The 19538-nt window shown below is 42.9% G+C and overlaps 1 protein-coding gene across 1 annotated transcript in view; it reads right to left on the bottom strand.

Annotated features, from left to right (window-relative positions):
- Positions 1 to 2194: 2194 nt before the first annotated feature.
- Positions 2195 to 19538, bottom strand: part of abcb7 (ATP-binding cassette, sub-family B (MDR/TAP), member 7) — a 51292-nt gene continuing 33948 nt past the window's right edge. Inside the window, exons 14-16 of the mRNA XM_015943240.3 lie at positions 4723 to 4826; positions 3973 to 4080; positions 2195 to 2645 (exon numbers count right to left, since the gene is read on the bottom strand). Of these exons, the coding sequence (XP_015798726.1) occupies positions 2427 to 2645; positions 3973 to 4080; positions 4723 to 4826 (431 nt within the window). The 3' untranslated portion in view covers positions 2195 to 2426. The remainder of the gene's footprint in view (positions 2646 to 3972; positions 4081 to 4722; positions 4827 to 19538) is intronic.

Raw genomic sequence — 19538 nt, 5'->3', positions numbered from 1 at the left:
TCTGGGGAATTCCAAGGCGTTCCCTGGCCAGGTGAGAGACATAGTCCCTCCACCATGTCCTGGGTCTACCTTTAGGTCTCCTCCCGGTTGGATGTGCCCGGAAAACCTCACCAGGGAGGCATCCTGACCAGATGCCCGAGCCACCTCAACTGGCTCCTCTCGATGTGGAGGAGCAGCGGGTCTACTCCGAGCCCCTCCTGGATGATCGAGCTTCTCACCCTATCTCTAAGGGAGAGCCCAGCCACTCTTCGGAGAAAACTCATTTCGGCCGCTTGTGTCCGCAATCTTTTTCTTTCAGTCACCACCCAAAGCTCATGACCATAGGTGAGGGTAGGAACGTAGATCGACTGGTAAATCAAGAGCTTCGCCTTCTGACTCAGCTCTCTCTTCATCACGACAGACCGGTACAACGCCCACATCACTGCAGATGCAGCACTAATCCGCCTATCGACCTCACGCTCCAGTTTTCCCTCACACATGAACAAGACCCCAAAATACTTAAACTCCTCCACTTGGGGCAGGACCTCATCCCTGACCCGGAGAAGGCATTCTACCCTTTTCTGAATCAAGACCATGGTCTCAGATTTAAAGGAGCTGATTCTCATCCCAGCTGCTTCATACTCGGCTGCGAACCGCTCCAACGAAAGCTGAAGATCACGTTCTGATGAAGCCAACAGGACCACATCATCTGCAAAAAGCAGAGGTCTGATCCTCAGGCCACCAAAGCAGTTGCCCTCCACACCTTGGCTGCATCTAGAAATCCTGTCTATAAAGGTTATGAACAGAATCGGTGACAAAGGGCAGCCTTGGTGGAGTCCAACTCTCACTGGGAACGAGCCCGACTTACTGCCGGCAATGCGGACCAAGCTCTGACACCGGTCATGCAGGGACCTAACAGCCCGTATCAGAGGGCCTGGTACCCCATACCCCCGGACTACCCCCCACCGGGGCCCCCCCGAGAGACGCAGTCAAACGCCGTCTCCAAATCCACAAAACACATGTAGACTGGTTGGGCAAATTCCCACGCACCCTTCAGGACCCCCCTAAGGGTATAGAGCTGGTCCAGTGTTGAAGAAAAAAATTTATTTTTTAAATCAAAATCCAAACAGAAGATCAGAAAACCATCACAAACCAGCAGATTTACACTATTATAAGTGCTGAACTAGGTTAGAAATATGTTTAACATGTAAAATAGAAGAAAATAGTTAATCTACAAATAATAAAGTATGAATTTAGAAGATAAGGAAATCCCTGTTGTGTGTTTGTGCTATTAAACAAGTCCTTGAATCAAAAACAACAGCAGCAATAATAATGTTAGGGAATCATTGCTCTACTACAGACAGTGAACGATTAAAAAAAATAGACACAGCATAATTAATAATGAGCTCAAATGAGCTTTGAAAAACTTTATTTAGTAAATGAACAATATATTTATTCTTGTAAATGAAAGTAACTCACACATGAGCACAGAGCAGAATATCTAACTTGTCAAAAGGCCTCAGCATGTTTTACACAACTCCCAATTAGCACTTCTCCCTTGATAAAGATTCCTATGAAAATGCACATCTTACATCCCTGCAAAAAATCAGGACATACATGTTTTTATTTTACACTTTTACACAAAACCTTCTAGAGGAAGACTCACACTTTGGTCTTTCAATCTAAAAAACCTTCAACTTAAATGGACTTTTATCAGAATATAATCAGATTTTATTTCAGATTTTTTAAAAACAACGGGAAGGAGAGTAGCTCAGAGATAAAACGGATCTACGGAACATGTTTGTTTCTCCAAAACTGCAAACCCAATCAGTGCAACTCATCTCAGCTGATTATCCGTCAAACCAAAAAGTTAAATAAAAGATGACTTCCCAGGGCAGTTGCTGTTCTTTATAAAAAGATAGAGTTGAAGCAGATTTATGGTCACTGCGATCCACTGCAGAACAAACTGTAATACGTACACAACCTCCACACACAAACTGTAAACTCAGTTTCGTATTTGAATAATTTAAAACATTTAATTGATACAAAACGATGTGTCAACGGGAAGGCATATGTGATCATTACATGTTTCCAGTGCGGTGAGAGATGTCAACCAACCAGATGTCAAAAACGAAGAGAAGAGAGCGGCCATGTTGACTAACAGATGTCTGAAACACGCGTGCGTGACACACCGGGTCTCCTCTGCTTTGCTTCGGCTCGGACGACTGGCTGATGCATGAGCTCCGTCCCTGGCCACCAGCCAGAGCTAAAAACACTTGCTCCTTGTTCTGCTCCTCCTTCATAGTTGCCTTGATTCACATGAAGAGGAGAAGAGATAGTCACACTGATGGGGGGTCTAACCCCCCCCTGTCTTGTTCTCTCCTAACTGCACAGACTGAAGGATTCCAGCGTAGGCCATCTGTGAGGGATGAGAAAACATGGCGGTCTCAGCAGGAGCAGTTCCCACAGCCCTTCACACTGTTCAGGATCTCCTCCTGGAGCTTTTTCCTCTCCTCCTCCTTCTGGGACAGTCGCTCGGCCGGCGGCTCGGCCGAGCTCTTGGCGCTGTTCAGGATTTTGCTGTTCTGGGCGTTCCAGAGTTCTGCGTATAAGCTGCCCGGGGTGCTGAGGAGGGTGCGGTGGCTGCCACGCTCCGCCACTTTGCCCTGGCACAACAAAGAAGGAACCATCAGCAGCACAAAACTAAAAAAACCTTTCAGATCAAATCAAAAGGGTGAACACAGAGTCCTAGCATCTCTTCGTGACCACAGAACACTGACCACACGGCAGAGTCCGCCCCCTCCCTCCTCATGACGCCTCCCCAACAACTGTTGCTTTCCTCTCACAGAAACAGACACAACGACAAACGCTTCCCTCCCACACAGTCAAAGCACAAATGAGGGCATCCCCTTCCCCCCACCTCCACCGAGCATGCAGAGGTGTTGGCGTCGTCTTTAGTGCGCCCAGGATGAACATGTGACTGTATCCGCTCGTTATTTTAATGAGCACCCCAGGCAGTCCTCTGCTGGTGACACTAGCAAACGCTTTGGCGACATCACACGCAAACGTGCCTCCTCATCCCCAACCCTCTGATCCCTGCCATCTGACTCTGGAAACATGGAACACAACGCACTCGGCTCGCCGCCACGCAGAGAAATCTCTCCTCGTTTTAGCCTCTCGCCTGAGCGATGGAGGAAAATGTCACCTCACCTGCGTTACACTCCACATTAACTCTCACTTTCTAGATAATAACCGACTTCGCTCCCGTCTCTTTTGTGTCTTACAGCGTCTCAAAGTCCACCCCCCAACGCCCCGCCCTGCACCCTGCTGCTTTTTCTACCCACAAGGACATTCTCTGTGATGATAAAGCAGAGAAAAACAGTCACTTCTGCCACGGTTTAATGCAATCCTGACCGTGCCTTAGTAACACAGAACCAAACCGCACAGAACACCAATCTCAGTCTATTCAAAGAGTGCACGCGCACTGCCGTGCACGCACACACACAAACTCTGAGATACGGCCTCATCAGTGTCTGGGAAGCTGGCCCATACATTATTAGACACAGAGACAAACAAGACGAGCCATCTGACCAAACCAGCCAGTGGAGTCTGACTGCTTTAATGAGCCCTTATGGAGAAAATAATACGTTCTCTTCTACCAACACCGTGTCCTGTTGTTGTTTAAGTTAATGAGAAAAGCTAAACAAAGCGTGTTTTTATCACACATGTTGAGGCAAAGGTAACGGGGAAATAAATGAGTGCCAACTTGCTGTATCCTAGTTGCTGGCAGATCCAGTGAGCTGAAGGTTAAGCAGCGAGCGGCCGATTGTCCTTCTCATCAATGCAAATTCATCTAATTGGACCGGCAATTAACACTGTGCATGTTTATGCTCACGAACCCCGCCGTGATCTAATGTGTGAAACTTACAAATGAAATTGTTAATAAGCAAAGGGCGTGTGATTCAGCCAGAACCAAGCAGGTGAGCCGTTTACCTGACTGAGCACTATGATCTCATCTGCATCTACGATGGTGGAGAGTCTGTGAGCGATGAAGAGGGACGTCCTGTCCTTTACCATCTCCCTCATGGAGCTCAGGATGTTCTGGAAGCACACACACACACAGGAGCATAATGTCATCGCCTATACCGCCTAGAGCTACAATAGCATCCCTTAATACAAAAGAAAACAGTTCTTCGTTTGCAGTAACGACTAAAATAAGTGCATGAATGACAGAATATATATGAAACATATTCCCAAACTTTGATTTGACAATAAAACTAAGTCAACAGAATGTTGCCCGGCAACATCCACCCTTCGTATGCTTTTCTTTCCAATGTTTACACAAGATAATTTAAAAACATCCTTGTGATGAAAAGCAATAGAAAAATCTCAATTAACATTCTCGTCGACTGCCCCACTCTTCTCCCTGAAGTTCAGAAAGAGCGCGCTGAACTTTCTCATTAGATGTAACATTTACAAAGACTGTGTGGTTTAAGCTGAGCTGGGGATTAAGTGGGAGAAAACAGTGGCAGGTGGCAAGGGAGAGCATGGGGGTGGTGTGTGTGCATGTGTGTGTGTGTCGCAGCAGGTATGTGACGCAGGAGTGAGCTGAATTATTGTGTACCTACAGCAGGTGACTGAGTGGGTGATTGTTCTGCTAAATGTGTATGCAGACAGGATGAGGTGTCAGTCTGCATATGTGTGTGTGTGCGTGCGTGTGTGTGAAGATGCAGACAGGCCGACCTCTTCGGTGATGGAGTCCAGGGACGACGTCGCCTCGTCGTACAGAAGGATGGGTGGATTTTTGAGAATGCTGCGGGCGATGGCGACGCGCTGCTTCTCCCCGCCTGAAAACAAAAACCAGAAGAGAACGCGTGTTATTCGAGTGTCAGGCTTTGATTTAAGTGACGTTCCAGCAGGTCTCTGTCTGGCTCTTCTCATCATAATTACCACAAACCGAGAGCTATTACTCAGACAATACAAATGCTACAGGGTTCACTCTGGTAAACCAGACTTTCATTTAATTGTGAAGGAAAAAGTCAGCGGGGCTCAAAGATCTCTCCCACTGAGTCCAACTCAGCCTTTATTACATACGAGCGGCGTGTGGCCCCTTGAAAGCAGGCGGCTTTCAGTGAGTGTAAACATCTCCGGCGGTGGAAGCAAGCTAGGAGTGTTGGAGCTGCAAACTGCCCCCCTCCCCCCCTCACCCCACCCAGCACTCACTGGCAGCTGTCACATAAAGCAGCGGTGAAATTAATGAGAAGTTAGTCATGTCTTTATTTTGTCCGTTCTGCCACTTGCTCAGTCACTCCACATCAAAAATCTGTGCAGTCGGTAATTGCGTCTTGAGCGTTGAGTGAAACGGCTCACACTCTGTTTACAGGGGCTAAATGAGCTGCAGCAATGTTAGGAGCCCAATCCTACACGGCCCTGTGACGATCAAATTAGGAGAACTTCGACAGAAACGAACCATTAAGCAAATATATGATGGCAAACCGAAGACACGATGAAACACTGATAAAAATCTCTGAAAATATGTTGTTGAGGCTATTTATATGAAATAATGGTAAATAAAAAAGATAGAAAAAGGCTTCTTGCCTTAAAAGGAGTTAATACTGTTGAGGGTCTGCCCTCAGGAGAAAATTACTATGCAGTAATTTCTCCAAAAGACTGTGGCAAAAACGCCCTGGAGCGTAAATAAATAAGGCATATTAAAAATCAGCCCCATCACAACTTCATTTCCCATGATTCCCTGCAGCCGGAAGCAACGTGATGACGTCACCGAATTGACGCCGAACCCCGGAAGCTACACAGGTTCCGCCCGCCCGCTGGAGAGAAAAGCGAGGCGCAGAGCGGAAAACTTTCTCTTTTGTCCCAGTTTCAACTGGCGTGAAGAGGAACTCGTTTTGCTACCGCACAGGAGCGTGCGGAGGCCTGACGGCTGAAAAGCAATGGAAAACCATCAAATCTGCTCAACGAGAACACAAAGGGTTAGGACGCCTTCGGGTTCGCTCATGCAAGATTTTCTTTTTTTTAACTTTCTTTCTCTCCTGTTTCTCGAATATAGTTCAGAACAAGCGATCAACCGCGTGATCGTTTCAAATTAAAATACGGTCTCTCCTTCGTACCAAAATACGCCATCAGACCATCTTGAAGTAAGCTACGTTTCTTTATTGTTAATATCTAAGTTTGTTCACGCTGTGGCCAGGCTGGCAGACTGTTGAGATATTTAATCTGTCTTTATGATTGATCTTTTGTTTTTCCTTGAGCTTTATGAAGCGGTTTAAGGTTTGAAGTTTTTGTTTAAGTTACTGTGCATGAAAACTTGCCACATCACTGTTGAAAGTTAAGCCACTGACTGTCTGTGTTTGAGGAAACTTACACACACACACAAACACACACACACGCACACACACACGCACGCACACATTCCACAAGTGGTTTGATCCTTTCCAGCCAGACAAAGGAATCAGCCATTTTGGGGTTTCAAACTACCTCCAGTTTGATATCCCACCTATCAGATTGTCACGTTACATTATTATTTCATAATTACATGTTATTTGTTTGATAAAATAAGTTGGTTGATGTTGATTGGCTAAACACTTTGGGAGAAGCTGAAGTGAATATATTAGTTAATAAATGATTGCCAGTGAAGTTTTGCCTCAAGTGAATTTGTTTGTGTTGATATAAAATACAACTGCAGCTCGTTAAGGACTTTACGGACTTTAGACAGATTGATTAGAGGTTGTGGATTCATTTTCCCCTGTAAAAAGGGGATGGTGCCCCGAGGATACACAAGGATTTCCTAATTACGTAATAAATCAGTAAATATTTCCATATTTACGAATTTATTGATGAATCCAAAAAGTAAGTAAAGCTTACAAATTATTCGTTGACTAATAATCACAACAATACTGACGGGTTTTCACTAGATAATCTCAGATTTCAAGAAAGGGTGTTGAGGTTTTTAAAGGTCAGAGAATTATACTGGAGCTAGACCCTAGCTCTAGCTCTGACCATGTCTAAATTAACTCTAAAATGTACTTGTGAGCAGGATAATGAAAATCAAAATGGATGTAATTATCTGCCTCTTTCTCTTCTATTCATTCAATCATTAACAACATTTTACATTAGTTAGATTCTGACACTACATTACATATATGGGAATGTTTTGGGGTTCTTAGTTCTCGAGAGTGATCCAGACAGAGTAGTCAAAAATAAAACCAAAATTTTGGGTTAGGACAGATAGCCACTGAAGGGTTTCAGCATTCAGGGGCAATAATAAACCATTGTTGTCACTGACCAAGCCTTCGACAAAACAGGTGGACTTGTTATATTCAGTGGCCATGCAAAAACATTGGAGCTGAACCTCATCAGCATTGAATTTGTTTTAAATCAACATATTATAAAACTACCTGTTGTGTGGGGAGCATAAAGGAAACTACATGGTTCCTAAGACTAAACCCTGAAGAACGCCACCAGGCAGGATTTATCAACAGGGCAACATCTCAGCCTGTTTCTGTCACTTTCACAAATTATTTAAACTAAATCTAGTTCAGTTATTTAAACTACTTCAATGACAGACAGACACCTAAGCTACACTAAAATGTAAACATCTAACTGTGTTATAAAGAAAAATGTCAAAGCTGCTGGGGCAGCAGTAGCTCAGGAGGTAGAGCGGGTTGCCTCATGATCGGAGGGTCATGGGTTCAATTCCAGCTCCTGCCAGGGGTATTCTACTGCTGTGTCCTTGGGCAAGACATTTCACCCAACTTGCCTGTGTTGGTGGTGGGCAGGGGGGCTGACGGTGCCAAATGGCAGCCTCGCCCCTGTCAGACCGCCCCAGGGTGGCTGTGGCTACATAGTAGCTTACATCAATAGCAGTGTGTGAATATGCGAGTGCATGGAAGCATCTTTGAGTGTCAAATCAAATCAACTTTATTTATATAGCACTTTTCATACAAAAAATGCAACTCAAAGTGCTTTACAGATTAAAATGGCCCCATAGATCCCACATTCCCATCCCAGCCCCCCTCCCCAAGTAAAAAAACAATTAAAAATTACAGTTCCCCTCCCGCACCCAACTTCCAAAGTGGACATACAATCACCCGCACACTCGTCCATGCACACACACGCACACACACACACACACTTGTGAACACCAGAGGAAACAATAGGCTGAGTTCAGATGGGTCAGGTAATGAACGACACATCATCAGCGGAGCCATCTGCCCTGGCAGCAACAGATCCACGGCAGCAGCCAAGACACCGGCCCATGACGCCCAGTGGCGTAGGGCAGAAACCCCCCACCAGTGCCCGGGCACTACCCGGGGAGCGCCCCCGGCCGCCGCCGCCCCTGACCACCGGCCCCAAGGCAGAGGGTGTCCTAAAAAGGCCAATTAAATGTTATGTTATTATTATTATTTTTATATTTAATTTTCATGGAATATTATCTTGTTTGAAGTCAATGTTTTAGTAAAAATATTTTATAATGATTACACACAGGTACAGTCTTCATACATTTCAAGAAGTTGGACCAATTAGGGTACTCTGATTGTGCTAAAGTAACCCATTTACTCAGCAGAGAAGTTCTGTAACCAAATTAGTTGAAGATAAAAAGGCAGTTTTTCTCTCTTTTTATTTATTAATGTTCTTTTATAGAGCTGGGAAACGATTCAAATTCCAAGAATCAATTTGATTCAGATTCTCATGAGTTACAATCAATTATCACAATCTGATCTAATCCGATATGTTCCAGTTGGATACAGATATTGGCATTTTATTTGATAGGGCCTATGTTTAAAATCTGATGTTAGCCCAGATCTGAACAAGTGGGGGAGTAGAGGGAGGTGGAGTGTACAGTCTGTAAAGACGGCTCTCCCTTGCCCTGCCTTCAGCATGCCTCCATCTAAAAGGCTAGGTTATCCAGAGTTATCTCTGTAGTTATGCTGCTATAGGCTTAGACTGCTGGAGGACACACTGACCACTTTCCACACTCTACTACTTTCTTCTACAATTTGCTCTTTAACTGTATTATTTCCTGCTTTTTCAACAGTTAACTTTATTTTTTCTCAAAGTGTTTTTTGTCCCCCCAGAAGAAGCTACAACGATATTCTGCTGTGCTGTGGTGGCCTCATGGAGGGGGCCATCAGCTTGAACACTGCTGCCAACCACTTAAACATTCTCCCTCTCCTGATAACTTTTTACTTTCTTTGACGTTGGATGTGCTACTACTAGTTTACCCGTTTAATTATAGATCCACTAGTATAAATACAATAAAGTTTATCTCTCACTAAATAGAATATTTACTAAGAAATCACAATGTAACCATAGAAACACTACTTGTTAAATATATTCTGCAGATGTGTAAGTGTGTGTGTGTGTGTGTGTGTGTGTGTGTGTGTGTGTGTGTGTGTGTGTGTGTGTGTGTGTGTGTGTGTGTGTGTGTGTGTGTGTGTGTGTGTGTGTGTGTGCTCTGTCTTCTCGATCCCCAGTGAGTCGTGGTGGATGGCTGCTTATATTAAGCCAGGATCCTCTGGAGGTTTCTTCCTGTTAAAAGGGAGTTTTCCTTTCCACTGTCGCTGCATGCTTGCTTAGTATGAGGATTGCTGTTGTAATGTCCAGAAATGGTCAGTTTTTCATGTACAGTTTGACCCCTTCAGTATCTGGTCATATGGAGACAGGAGTCTACATTTGTGGCCTTTAATCTGCCGGATCCTGCCATTCCATCAGCTGGAGTCCAGGCCTCTCTGCAGCTCGGAACACATGATAACATAGTGTCAACAAACTGTTCCCTTCTCAAGGTCCTTCTGTGCCAAGACTGCCTGGTTATCGAGGCCGGACTGGACTGTCATAAGAGTGACTATTTTCAGCTCATATGTGTTAATCAATCGTGAAATGGAAAGAACAAATGTTATATGAAATGGTCAGTAATGTTTTGATTAGTCTGTGCTTGAACTACTGAAAGTTTGAAATGAAATGAATTATTACATTCTGGGACGTAATTTTTGGGGACGGGTGTGTGTGTGTGGGGGAATGGACATGTCCTCCCCACTTTTTCAAAAGGCAGTTCCTGCACTGTTTTCCGTCCAAAAACAATATTAAGCTCCATTAAATGGATTTGGTTGAGCATTAGGACCGAACTGGAAACCGGTTTCCTATAAGACCCGCCCAAAAGCTAATCTACTGGCTCTGCTGATACTTGCTAACGTATCATTGGCTGTTGCTGCTGTCACTCCAAGTTGTAAACGGTCAGAACGTGCTCACGTTGTTTTGCTAGTTTGCAGCCACTAGGGAACACCGGTACTGAGTCACATCGTCAACTAGACGCTGTATCAGAGCTCAGCTCAGCTTCCACTATATAACATTTGAATAAGTGTTCATTTGTGAGTCTTCGGTAATTAGGCACAGCCAGGCGGCAGCATGTCAAGAAAACGAAAAGTGGATATAAGAGACTTCTTTCCTGAAGGTAGAACTGGTGAACTGGTAGGTGGTTTGTCCACTAGAACTCTGACTTTGGTGATTTTATCAGCTGGAAACCTGTAAAATGTTCCATTACAGTCCTTCTTTCATTTATCTGTGCAGCCTACAGAGCAGCGTGTGTCAAGCATGCTGATAGATTTCATTTAGTCGCTACAGCTCAATTTATTAACAACTGACAGACAGATAATAACAGTGGTGCTCAGCGGGGCTGTACAGTCTTCTTGCCCCCAAGCCAGAAGCGGGGGGGGGGGGGGGGGGGGGGGGGGGACGTGTCAAAGGGTCTTTACCCCCCACCCCAGATGCGCACAAGCCTGCTGTGTCGTCTCCCCCCCCCCCCCCCCCCCCCACACACACACTTCTGAAATCAAAATTTCATCCCTGATCACATTGAATGTTTTGTGTATATGGTAATCAGTAATGCTTGATTTGACAAGGCAATCATCACCTACACTCAGACACAAGGTCCATTAAAGTTAGGTTAAACTCATGACACAGAGATATTTCTTTACCCCTAATCAGAGCATCCGGGATCCGGAAGAAGGCATAATGTTCAGAGATTCTTGGTAATATCCCTTAACATGGCACGTTCTAATTGGATAAAAATTCATGATATGAGAATATTAAAACAGAGCTCATGAGACTGTGACTCGGTTCTAGAGAAAGCTACGGAACGGCCATCCGGAGCGAAACCTCTTTAACCCAGAGCATTTTTGACAAGCTGTCAAAACCCTGCTAAAAGCTGCCAACCGCTGACACAGCAAACGGTTCCTGCAGAACAAAGCTGATACTGTTCCGACTCCCTAAGAGTCCCTCTAGATGCAAACTAGTTCCAACCTGTCGTGACCTGGAGACGACTCTGGACTGACCTGGTCGTACTGCAGTTTTCCTACGGACTTTGGTACCTTGGGGTCACCCGACCCACCGACATCTCGGATCCAAAAGAGAGTCTCCACTTGGGGTACGTAGACATGACAGATTGCGTCTGATGCCTTTTTGATAAGACCCAACTTCATAGTTTAATGCAAACCAATTCTTTAGACACCCAGAACTCAGTTCTTCTAGAGACGAAAGTTCTGATAACCTCACATTAACATATAGTCAACATACATCACATTCCACCCTCTTAGATCCATCCATCACAGTAATATTAGTTAACTTGTCATGTTTTTAATTGTTTGGAAAATAAATTCTTACTTTTTATAAACCTGACTCTCTTCTTGAATGAATACGAAGTGTTCTACAATCCCTGACTAAACAAAGAATTCTAAATCTTCTGGTTAAACATTAAAGACCAATCAGACTTGATTTCCATATTTATATGGAAATTCACATCACATTGGTCAAAGTGTAGAGTAGTATATTAAGCTTTAAAAGCACCCAAATACATACAATATTTACTTCTACGCTGTAACGACTCTGACACTAGTCAGTGACTCGATGCAAATCTGCTGGGGTCCTTATATAGCAAACTTTTTTCCTGATTGGCTTAATGAACTGAACTGTATTGGAGTGCTTACTTTGTGAAGTGCCTTGAGACGATTTGTCGTGATTTGGCGCTATATAAATAAATTAGAATTGAATATTGATCATATGTGCTTTGATCAACAATGCAATGCAAATGCACTCCTTGTAGGTACTCATGTTTTGGCCCTGAACTTGCTGCAGGTCGTCCAGAACGCTGATGTTAGGTTAACAAACACAAACCGACGCAGCCATATCACCCCGGTCCTGGCACATCACCACTGGCTCCCTATTACTTTCTGCATACGGAAAAGTTATTGACTTTTGTGTTTAAAGCCTTACATGACTTGGCACCTCCTTATAGGAAACTCATGATTTTTATTTTGAGAGGCGCTATAGAAATGATACTTTCTTCTTCTTCTTCTTATCTGTTTGACCTGCTCACCTCTTAGCTGATCTCCTGCTAGATTGCACTCCCCGGATGTCCTACAAATCACAGGGTGAAGAAGATATGCTCTCTCCATACTCTGGAATTCACTTTCCACTACAGTTCGGCAAGCATCCTCTCTGGCTGTTATTAAATCTCGCTTAAAGACCTACTTTTATGGTTTGGCCTTTAGCAAGTGTATTGTTTTTATTGACTTTTTTTTGTTCTTATTTTTTTGCTGCTTTTGTTTGCTTTTACTGCATCAATGGTTTTATTTTTATTGTTTTTTATTTTGTCTTTTTTATGTACTTGCCTGTGCAGCACTTTGGTCAGCTCTCACGCTGTATTTTAATGTGCTATGTAAATAAAGTGGTATGGTATAACAAAATGTCTCAATTACAGGTTCCTGGAAAACTGAGTTATAGTTATTAACCACCTCCAGTAGATGAGAAACAGACACAAAACCAAAAACATCACAAACTAAACTAAAACAGACAAACCCAGTATAGCACCACCCTTTTAACCTAACAGAATCTGGAGATAACCAGCCCTCCAAAAATATATCCACACCTAGAGCCTGGTTTATACTTCTCTGTCAGTAACTTTGCTCTCACATGCTTTGACGGAGACATTTTCCTTTTATACGTCTCAGTTGGTGTTATTGTTGTGAAGCAATTCTTCGTCAGGACAGCAGAGGGCGCAGAGCTCTTCTGGGGTACATCCTACCATTATTGCAATCAGGTCTCTAGTGAGTCTCCATTGTGTATTGTGATTATTTCAGACACTTTTTACATGGACAAATGTGTCCTCCACTTCTTCATGAAGTCACCACATCTAAACTCCCATTTTCTGCAATTTCTGATCACGAGTAAAAAGTTTGCTGTGTATCTTTGCACTTCATTCTGTTTCATATAGTAAAACTTCAACCTTCTCTATTTCTGTCGCTAGATATTTTCAGCTCTTGTTTTTTTTTTTGAGGGGGGGCAGGGGGTGGTGGTGCTGTTGACAAAGTTAAAGGAAGAAGCATCCTGACCAAACACAGGCAAGCGGTCTCCATTGCTTTCAAATATTGGGCTCATTGGAAACACCCAAAGAACTCCAAATTTACAACAGTATGTAATGATACAACCTGCTCATCATGAGCAATGTGGCAACATTCGATACAAAGTTCTCAATTGTTTGTCTTGGTGACAATTTTTTTCTTCACATAAGCGATAGCTGCTTCCGTGAATATTTTATCCTGTCATGTATAACAAGTAGTGGTGCAACAGATCAAAAAATTCACGGTTCAGATCAGATCACGGTTTTCAGTTATGGTCAGCAGAAAGAAATAGCTTTAATCACTATTTTGTAGAAGACTTAGTGCAACATTTTTCTGCTCAATTTGCAATTTGGTATAAAATTAAATATTACAGAGAGGTCAGACTGCTGACTAAATTTTATTTCAAATTGCCATAAATAGCTCACTTCCTGTGTGCCCTGCTTTCACTCATGTCCTCGCCTTTATGTCCATAAGCATATGTTCTTCTTTCCTCCACTTTCACAAATTTTTCCCCAACAATATTTCAGGTTCCACCACATCAATGTAATAATTGTTCCAGGAAATTTGCTTGCGTCCCCTCCCTCCCTCCTTTTACAGTGATCGGAGGTACATGTGAGCGGCACTGCGCCACCAGGCTGGAGGCACGAACGTGTATGATTTGCTTTTTGCAGTTTGCATCATCATTGTATTTTACAGGGAAGCCAAAATGCTCCAATACACACAACTTAAATGATGCAGCTGGTTTTTCAAGCTCTTTTCCTCCTCTGCCATAACCACTGCTGTGCTTTACTCATTTAGATTGAACAGGTGACGCCTCAGCCTTTCATGTGACCAATCCACAGACCATGTGCATGCCAAACCGTAGAGGGAGATCCATGTGGATCACAGATCAATGATGATCTGTTGCACCCCTAGTGACAAGTAGCCAAGCCAGAAAAAGCATGCTGTTCCATACGCTCTGCCAGTTTCAAAGGAGCTTCCTCACATCTGTAAATGCAGCGCTGGTCCTGGCCACCATCGCTTGGCCACTAGTTTGAAGCTACAAAGCTTGGAGATCCAGCAGCAAAATGATTGGCATCAAGTTATGAAAAAAGCAACAATCAAAAAGCACTTTAATAAAAACACTAAAGCCCCAACAAACCCGCCCTACTGCATCGTGGCCATATTTTTCCCCTTAAAATTTTGAGAACGTTTTACAAGAATTTAACAAGAATCGATTTCTTGATTTCTTTTGACAGAGCAATATCTTTTTGCTCGACTTATTTATGTTCTCCTTAGGCTGCTACTACCTTACCGTGGTGGAGGGTAGGGGTTTGAGTGTCCAAATAATCCTAGTAGCCAAGTTATTTGGTGCCTCAGGCAAAAAGGTCCAATGAGGGATCAGATATTGTGCAACCCAAAGACCCCTTATAATGAATAATAGTAATGAAAAGTGTGTTCCCTCACCCAGGCACGAGTCAAGGGGACCCCTTTGAACCCAGGCCTGGAGGTGGGGCATCTTGGTGAGCACCTGGTGGTCGGGCTTCACCCATGGAACCCAGCTGGGTACAGCCTCAAGAGGACATGTGGGTAGGGCTGAAATGATTCCTCGAGTACCTCGAATAATTCGAGTACAAAAAATCCCCGAGTCAAATTCTCTGCCTCGAGGATTCGTTTAATTCATATTTAATTAATTCATGGCTTTGCAATCGCCCGGGGTCATGTTTCACCCGGACCGAAATAAGTGACGCACATGCCCACTGGGCTGAATCAATGCACACGCGAGTAGCGAATGTAACTTAACTTTCTCTTAAGCCATGGCGGACAACTTGAACCCCGGTGGAGTGCGAAAAAGACAGAAAATGTCAAAGTTGTGGAACCATTTTTCACGTCGTAAGGCGGGAAACGTAGTCCAGTATAAATACTGTAAAATGGATTTAGCCTACCACAACACCACATCCTGCAGCACCTGTAAATGTCTCTTCTGCAAGCGGACTCGGAGCCTCTACAAGATAATGCGTTTTAGCCTGTATTTCTATATATTCTGCAGATGCTGTGCGACTTTTTCGTTTGTAGCACTCAATTTTCAGCTCACACCGTACGTCTGGTAGCAACACTTCGGACTTAAAATGTGCTAAAAAAATAGCAGTTTTTACACAATATGTCGGACTTTTTATTGTGTTGTTATTGATATTTGTTTTCCCTCGGGATTGCTGCAGGAGGACACAGGTATTTATGAGAGTGGCGGAGGAAAACGAAAGAAAGTAAATAAATGTTTTGTGATCAGTATAATTTGACAAAACCACAGCAAACATGCTTTCGACAATCCTTGTTAGTGTGAGACAAAAAGTGTAGAAATTAAAACGGACGTGTGTTAATAGGGAAACAGCCGGCGAGCTGTTTGTGCCATGAGCGGTTCTGGTTCTGTTTGGGCCGCAGCCGCTCGCAGCGCTACTTCAGCAGTTATCCTACTAGTTTTTGTCTGGCTTGCAGGCTAGCAGATTCTCGCATGAGGGGAAAATCGGCTCAGGTTGTATACTTATTTTTTGCACAGGCATTTGTTTACTGTGAAATAAAGTTGAAGTGCTGAAGTTTTGAAAACTAATTTTGAATAAAACTTGAAGAATAACTGGCAATTGCTTGCTCATTTTAAGAGGTCTTTCATAATTATAACATGCTATTTGATATAATGGTTTACAAACACAAAAGGGTAATTTATTAGAGTACTCGATTAATCGAAAAAAGATTCGATAGAGTACTCGATTACAAAAATATTCGATAGCCGCAGCCCTACATGCGGGTACCAATTCATATGGGCTAACCACTTGTGGAAGGGGCCAAAAGAGGCAGGTGCATTGTGAGATGGAAGGCAACCGATAGCAAGGACAAGTTCTTGGAAAGTGCTTCTTTCAGTGACTCCCTCATTCTCCTGGGGGACTTCAATGCTCATGTGGGCAATGCTAGTTAGCCCTGGAGAGATACGGTAGGGAGGAATGTTCCCCATGATCTGGATGTGAGCAGTGTTTTGTTGTTGGACTTCTGTGCTCATCATGGCTTGTCCTTAATGCACACCTTGTTCAGGCATAAAGGTGTCCATATGTGCTCTTTGCACCAGGATACAGCTCGATGATCAATTTTATTGTTGTCTCATCTGATCTGCGGCCACATGTCTTAGGACACTCAGGTGAAGATAGGGACAGAGCTGTCAACTGACCACTACCTGATGGTGAGTTGGCTTTAATAGTGGAGAAGGATGCAGGTCAGAATTGGCAAGCCCAAATGTATTGTGCGGGTCTGCTGGGTCAGGGATGCGGTCAAGTTAAAGAAAGATCCCTATTGGGGCAGCCGATAGGTACCAGCAGTCCAACTAGAATGCAGCTTGAGTGGTCATGGAGGAAAAAACCCCACCAGGATGTCTTCCGAGGAAGTGGAATTTGGGAACTTTGGGTCAAGCTCTACAATCTTTCGTGCGGAGGTCACTGAGGTTGAATCGGATGTTGCCAGGGCCCCACGGGTGGATGAGATCCACTCAGAGTTTGTTAAGGCTCTGGATGTTGTGGGGCTGTGTTGGTTGATGCATCTATGCAATATTGCATAGATATCAGGGCAGTTCCACTGGATTGGCAGACCAGGGTGGTGATCCCTCTATTTAAAAAGGAGAACTGCAAGGTGTGTTCTAACTACAAGAGGATCTCCGCCTGAGCCTTCCCGGTAAGGGAACATGTCCCTCAGGAAGGATCAATAGGCAGAATGGTGTTGCTTCTACAGTGATGCAGGCTTTGCATTGGGTCTGTTGTGGTGAAGAGAGAGCTGAGCCGGTGTTCTATCTGTGCGTCCTCATCGAATATTCCTACCGCAGTGTATTACGACAGTTTCGCTCTTGTTTACAGCATAATAACACTCTTATTAGTCACATTTTATTTTAAATAGGTGATATTACTCAAAAATACATAACAGTAGTATAATTATTAGCAAAACTATACTGTGTTTGTCATAGGCTGTCATGATTCCATGAATGACGGAAAACAATGGGAGAAATGTCTTGTTTACAGTATAATAACGTCATTTTACAAGCTAACGGTCAGGTAAACATACGACAAGCAGTAATATAACAACTTCCAGAGGTGGCGCATCTCTTCAGGTAAACAGCCTGTGTGCATTTCCCTAAGGTAGCACATATCGACGAGTAGCACGGATAGTTGGAACACCGGAAAGCCAAGCTCTCCATTTACTGGTCGATCTACGTTACAACCTTCATCTACGATCACAAGCTTGGGTAGTGTCAGAAAATATGAGTTTTATCTGCATGTTGTCTAGGCCCCCTCATTAAAGATATGGTGAGAATTTTGGTCATCCAGAAGGGGCTCGGCGTAAATTTGCTGCTTTTCCACATCAAGAGGATCTAGTTTTCCCCTGGACATTTAAACCTGATTAGCAAATGGTTCTATTCCACATGTATAAGCAGTTGTGCGAGTAAAACTATAAAGTCATTTTTCATTTCAGCAGAAGTGTTACAACTACTTAGAGAGATCCAAATGAGAGAAATATGGTGTAAAAATATCCAACTTTGTCATTCATTTACTGGAAAATACAAGACATCTGTGAGAGCCATGAATGTGTAAACCTTGGCTTTCAGTAACGAGAAAAAGGACTCATCTGCTTCAGGTTGATGTCTTGCTGGATGACCCTGTTTCTCTTGAGATTCAGCCCACAGACAGATGTCCTAACGCTCTTGATCAGAATTTGTTAATATAATAAGTAGCTGATGTGTTATTTTTCAACAGAATAAATGGCCCTTTGGGAGCACAGTCCTGCTCCCACACTCCCAACCAATAAACACAAGGACACAGATACAATGAGTAAACTTGGTGGATATTTTGGCTATTCTGCTAACAGGGATAGAATAGAATAGAAAATAATAGAATAGAAATTATTGATCCCACAGTGAGGAAATTCACTTCTTACAGCAGCACCAACACTTAAGAGAATAATTTGAAATAAATAAATAAATAAATAAATAATAATAATAATGGTACATGTATATACACACATAAGCAGTAAGTTATTATTGTAACCTTCGAGCACCAAAAACCACTAATAAAAATGAAAAATGTGAGTTCTAGAACTATGCAGCATACTGTAAGGGACACGATCTTACTACGTAAACCCAATATTATACAGGTATTGAACACATAGAGTATTGCATTGATGTTACTGTGTACCAGGACAATGCCAGTACCAGTTAAACTGAGGAGTTATACACTCTTACTGCAGAGGGGATCATGCCTTGAATGTTTAAGGGTAAACTAGACAGTGAGTCCACCATATTTCCATAACATGTCATAAATTAAGTGATACGTTTCTGTGCCAAAATAATCTGCATATCTGGGTGTCACTGAACAAACCGCAAACATCTCTACAATTTCCTTAATAAATGCCACACAATTTATATTTGCAGCTGACTATTAATTTTTTAAGGATTTTAACTGTTAAAAAAATCTCATACAAAAGCATATCATTTTTTATTTTTGTGTGTGTGTATACTTGAATGGAATAAAGGTTGTGATATCATTTGTTTACGTAATTTGGTTATTTCCGAGACTAAAAAAACCAACCAGATGATGATTTGATCCAACCAGTTAAAAGCTTGAATGGTTTTACTAGTGACCGGCCAGCGTGACACTCTAAAACGTTTTTTTTTTTTTTTTGTCCCGTAATCACATTTAACTAGTGACACATTCAAATCCATCTTTGCATGTGGGACCGGTAATTGCTACAGTTAAAAATAAAACGAGTAAAGTAACAATTAAGTTGCTCTAATGATATAAATATATATTAGTTTAATTCATGCTAATGCTAATATCTGTGTCCAACGTCGAGAGTAAATCTTTCTATTGTTTGTAGATTTCTAGTGAAACAAATGAGAAAATGTGAAATTTGTCAGTTATAGTTCTTAAAGAGAAATCGTAAAACTCTAAAATCCCAACTAAGAAGCTAGAAGTGTACAAAAATCAGTCATCTGAAAGAACCTACAGGGTCTGATTGGTGCTTCTATTGGTTCTTTGGTTGGGATTTCCTCAGCTAACATTAATATTCAGTCATAAAAATAATCTAATTAAATGCCTAGCATCTCCCTCTGCTATTCATGCCAGATGTTGTGATGCAGGG

This window comes from Nothobranchius furzeri, chromosome 1 (genome assembly GCF_043380555.1).
Source record: "Nothobranchius furzeri strain GRZ-AD chromosome 1, NfurGRZ-RIMD1, whole genome shotgun sequence".
NCBI classification, from domain to species: domain Eukaryota; kingdom Metazoa; phylum Chordata; class Actinopteri; order Cyprinodontiformes; family Nothobranchiidae; genus Nothobranchius; species Nothobranchius furzeri.
Note: the sequence above shows the minus strand (reverse complement) of the source record. Positions and strands in the feature narration are given on the sequence as shown.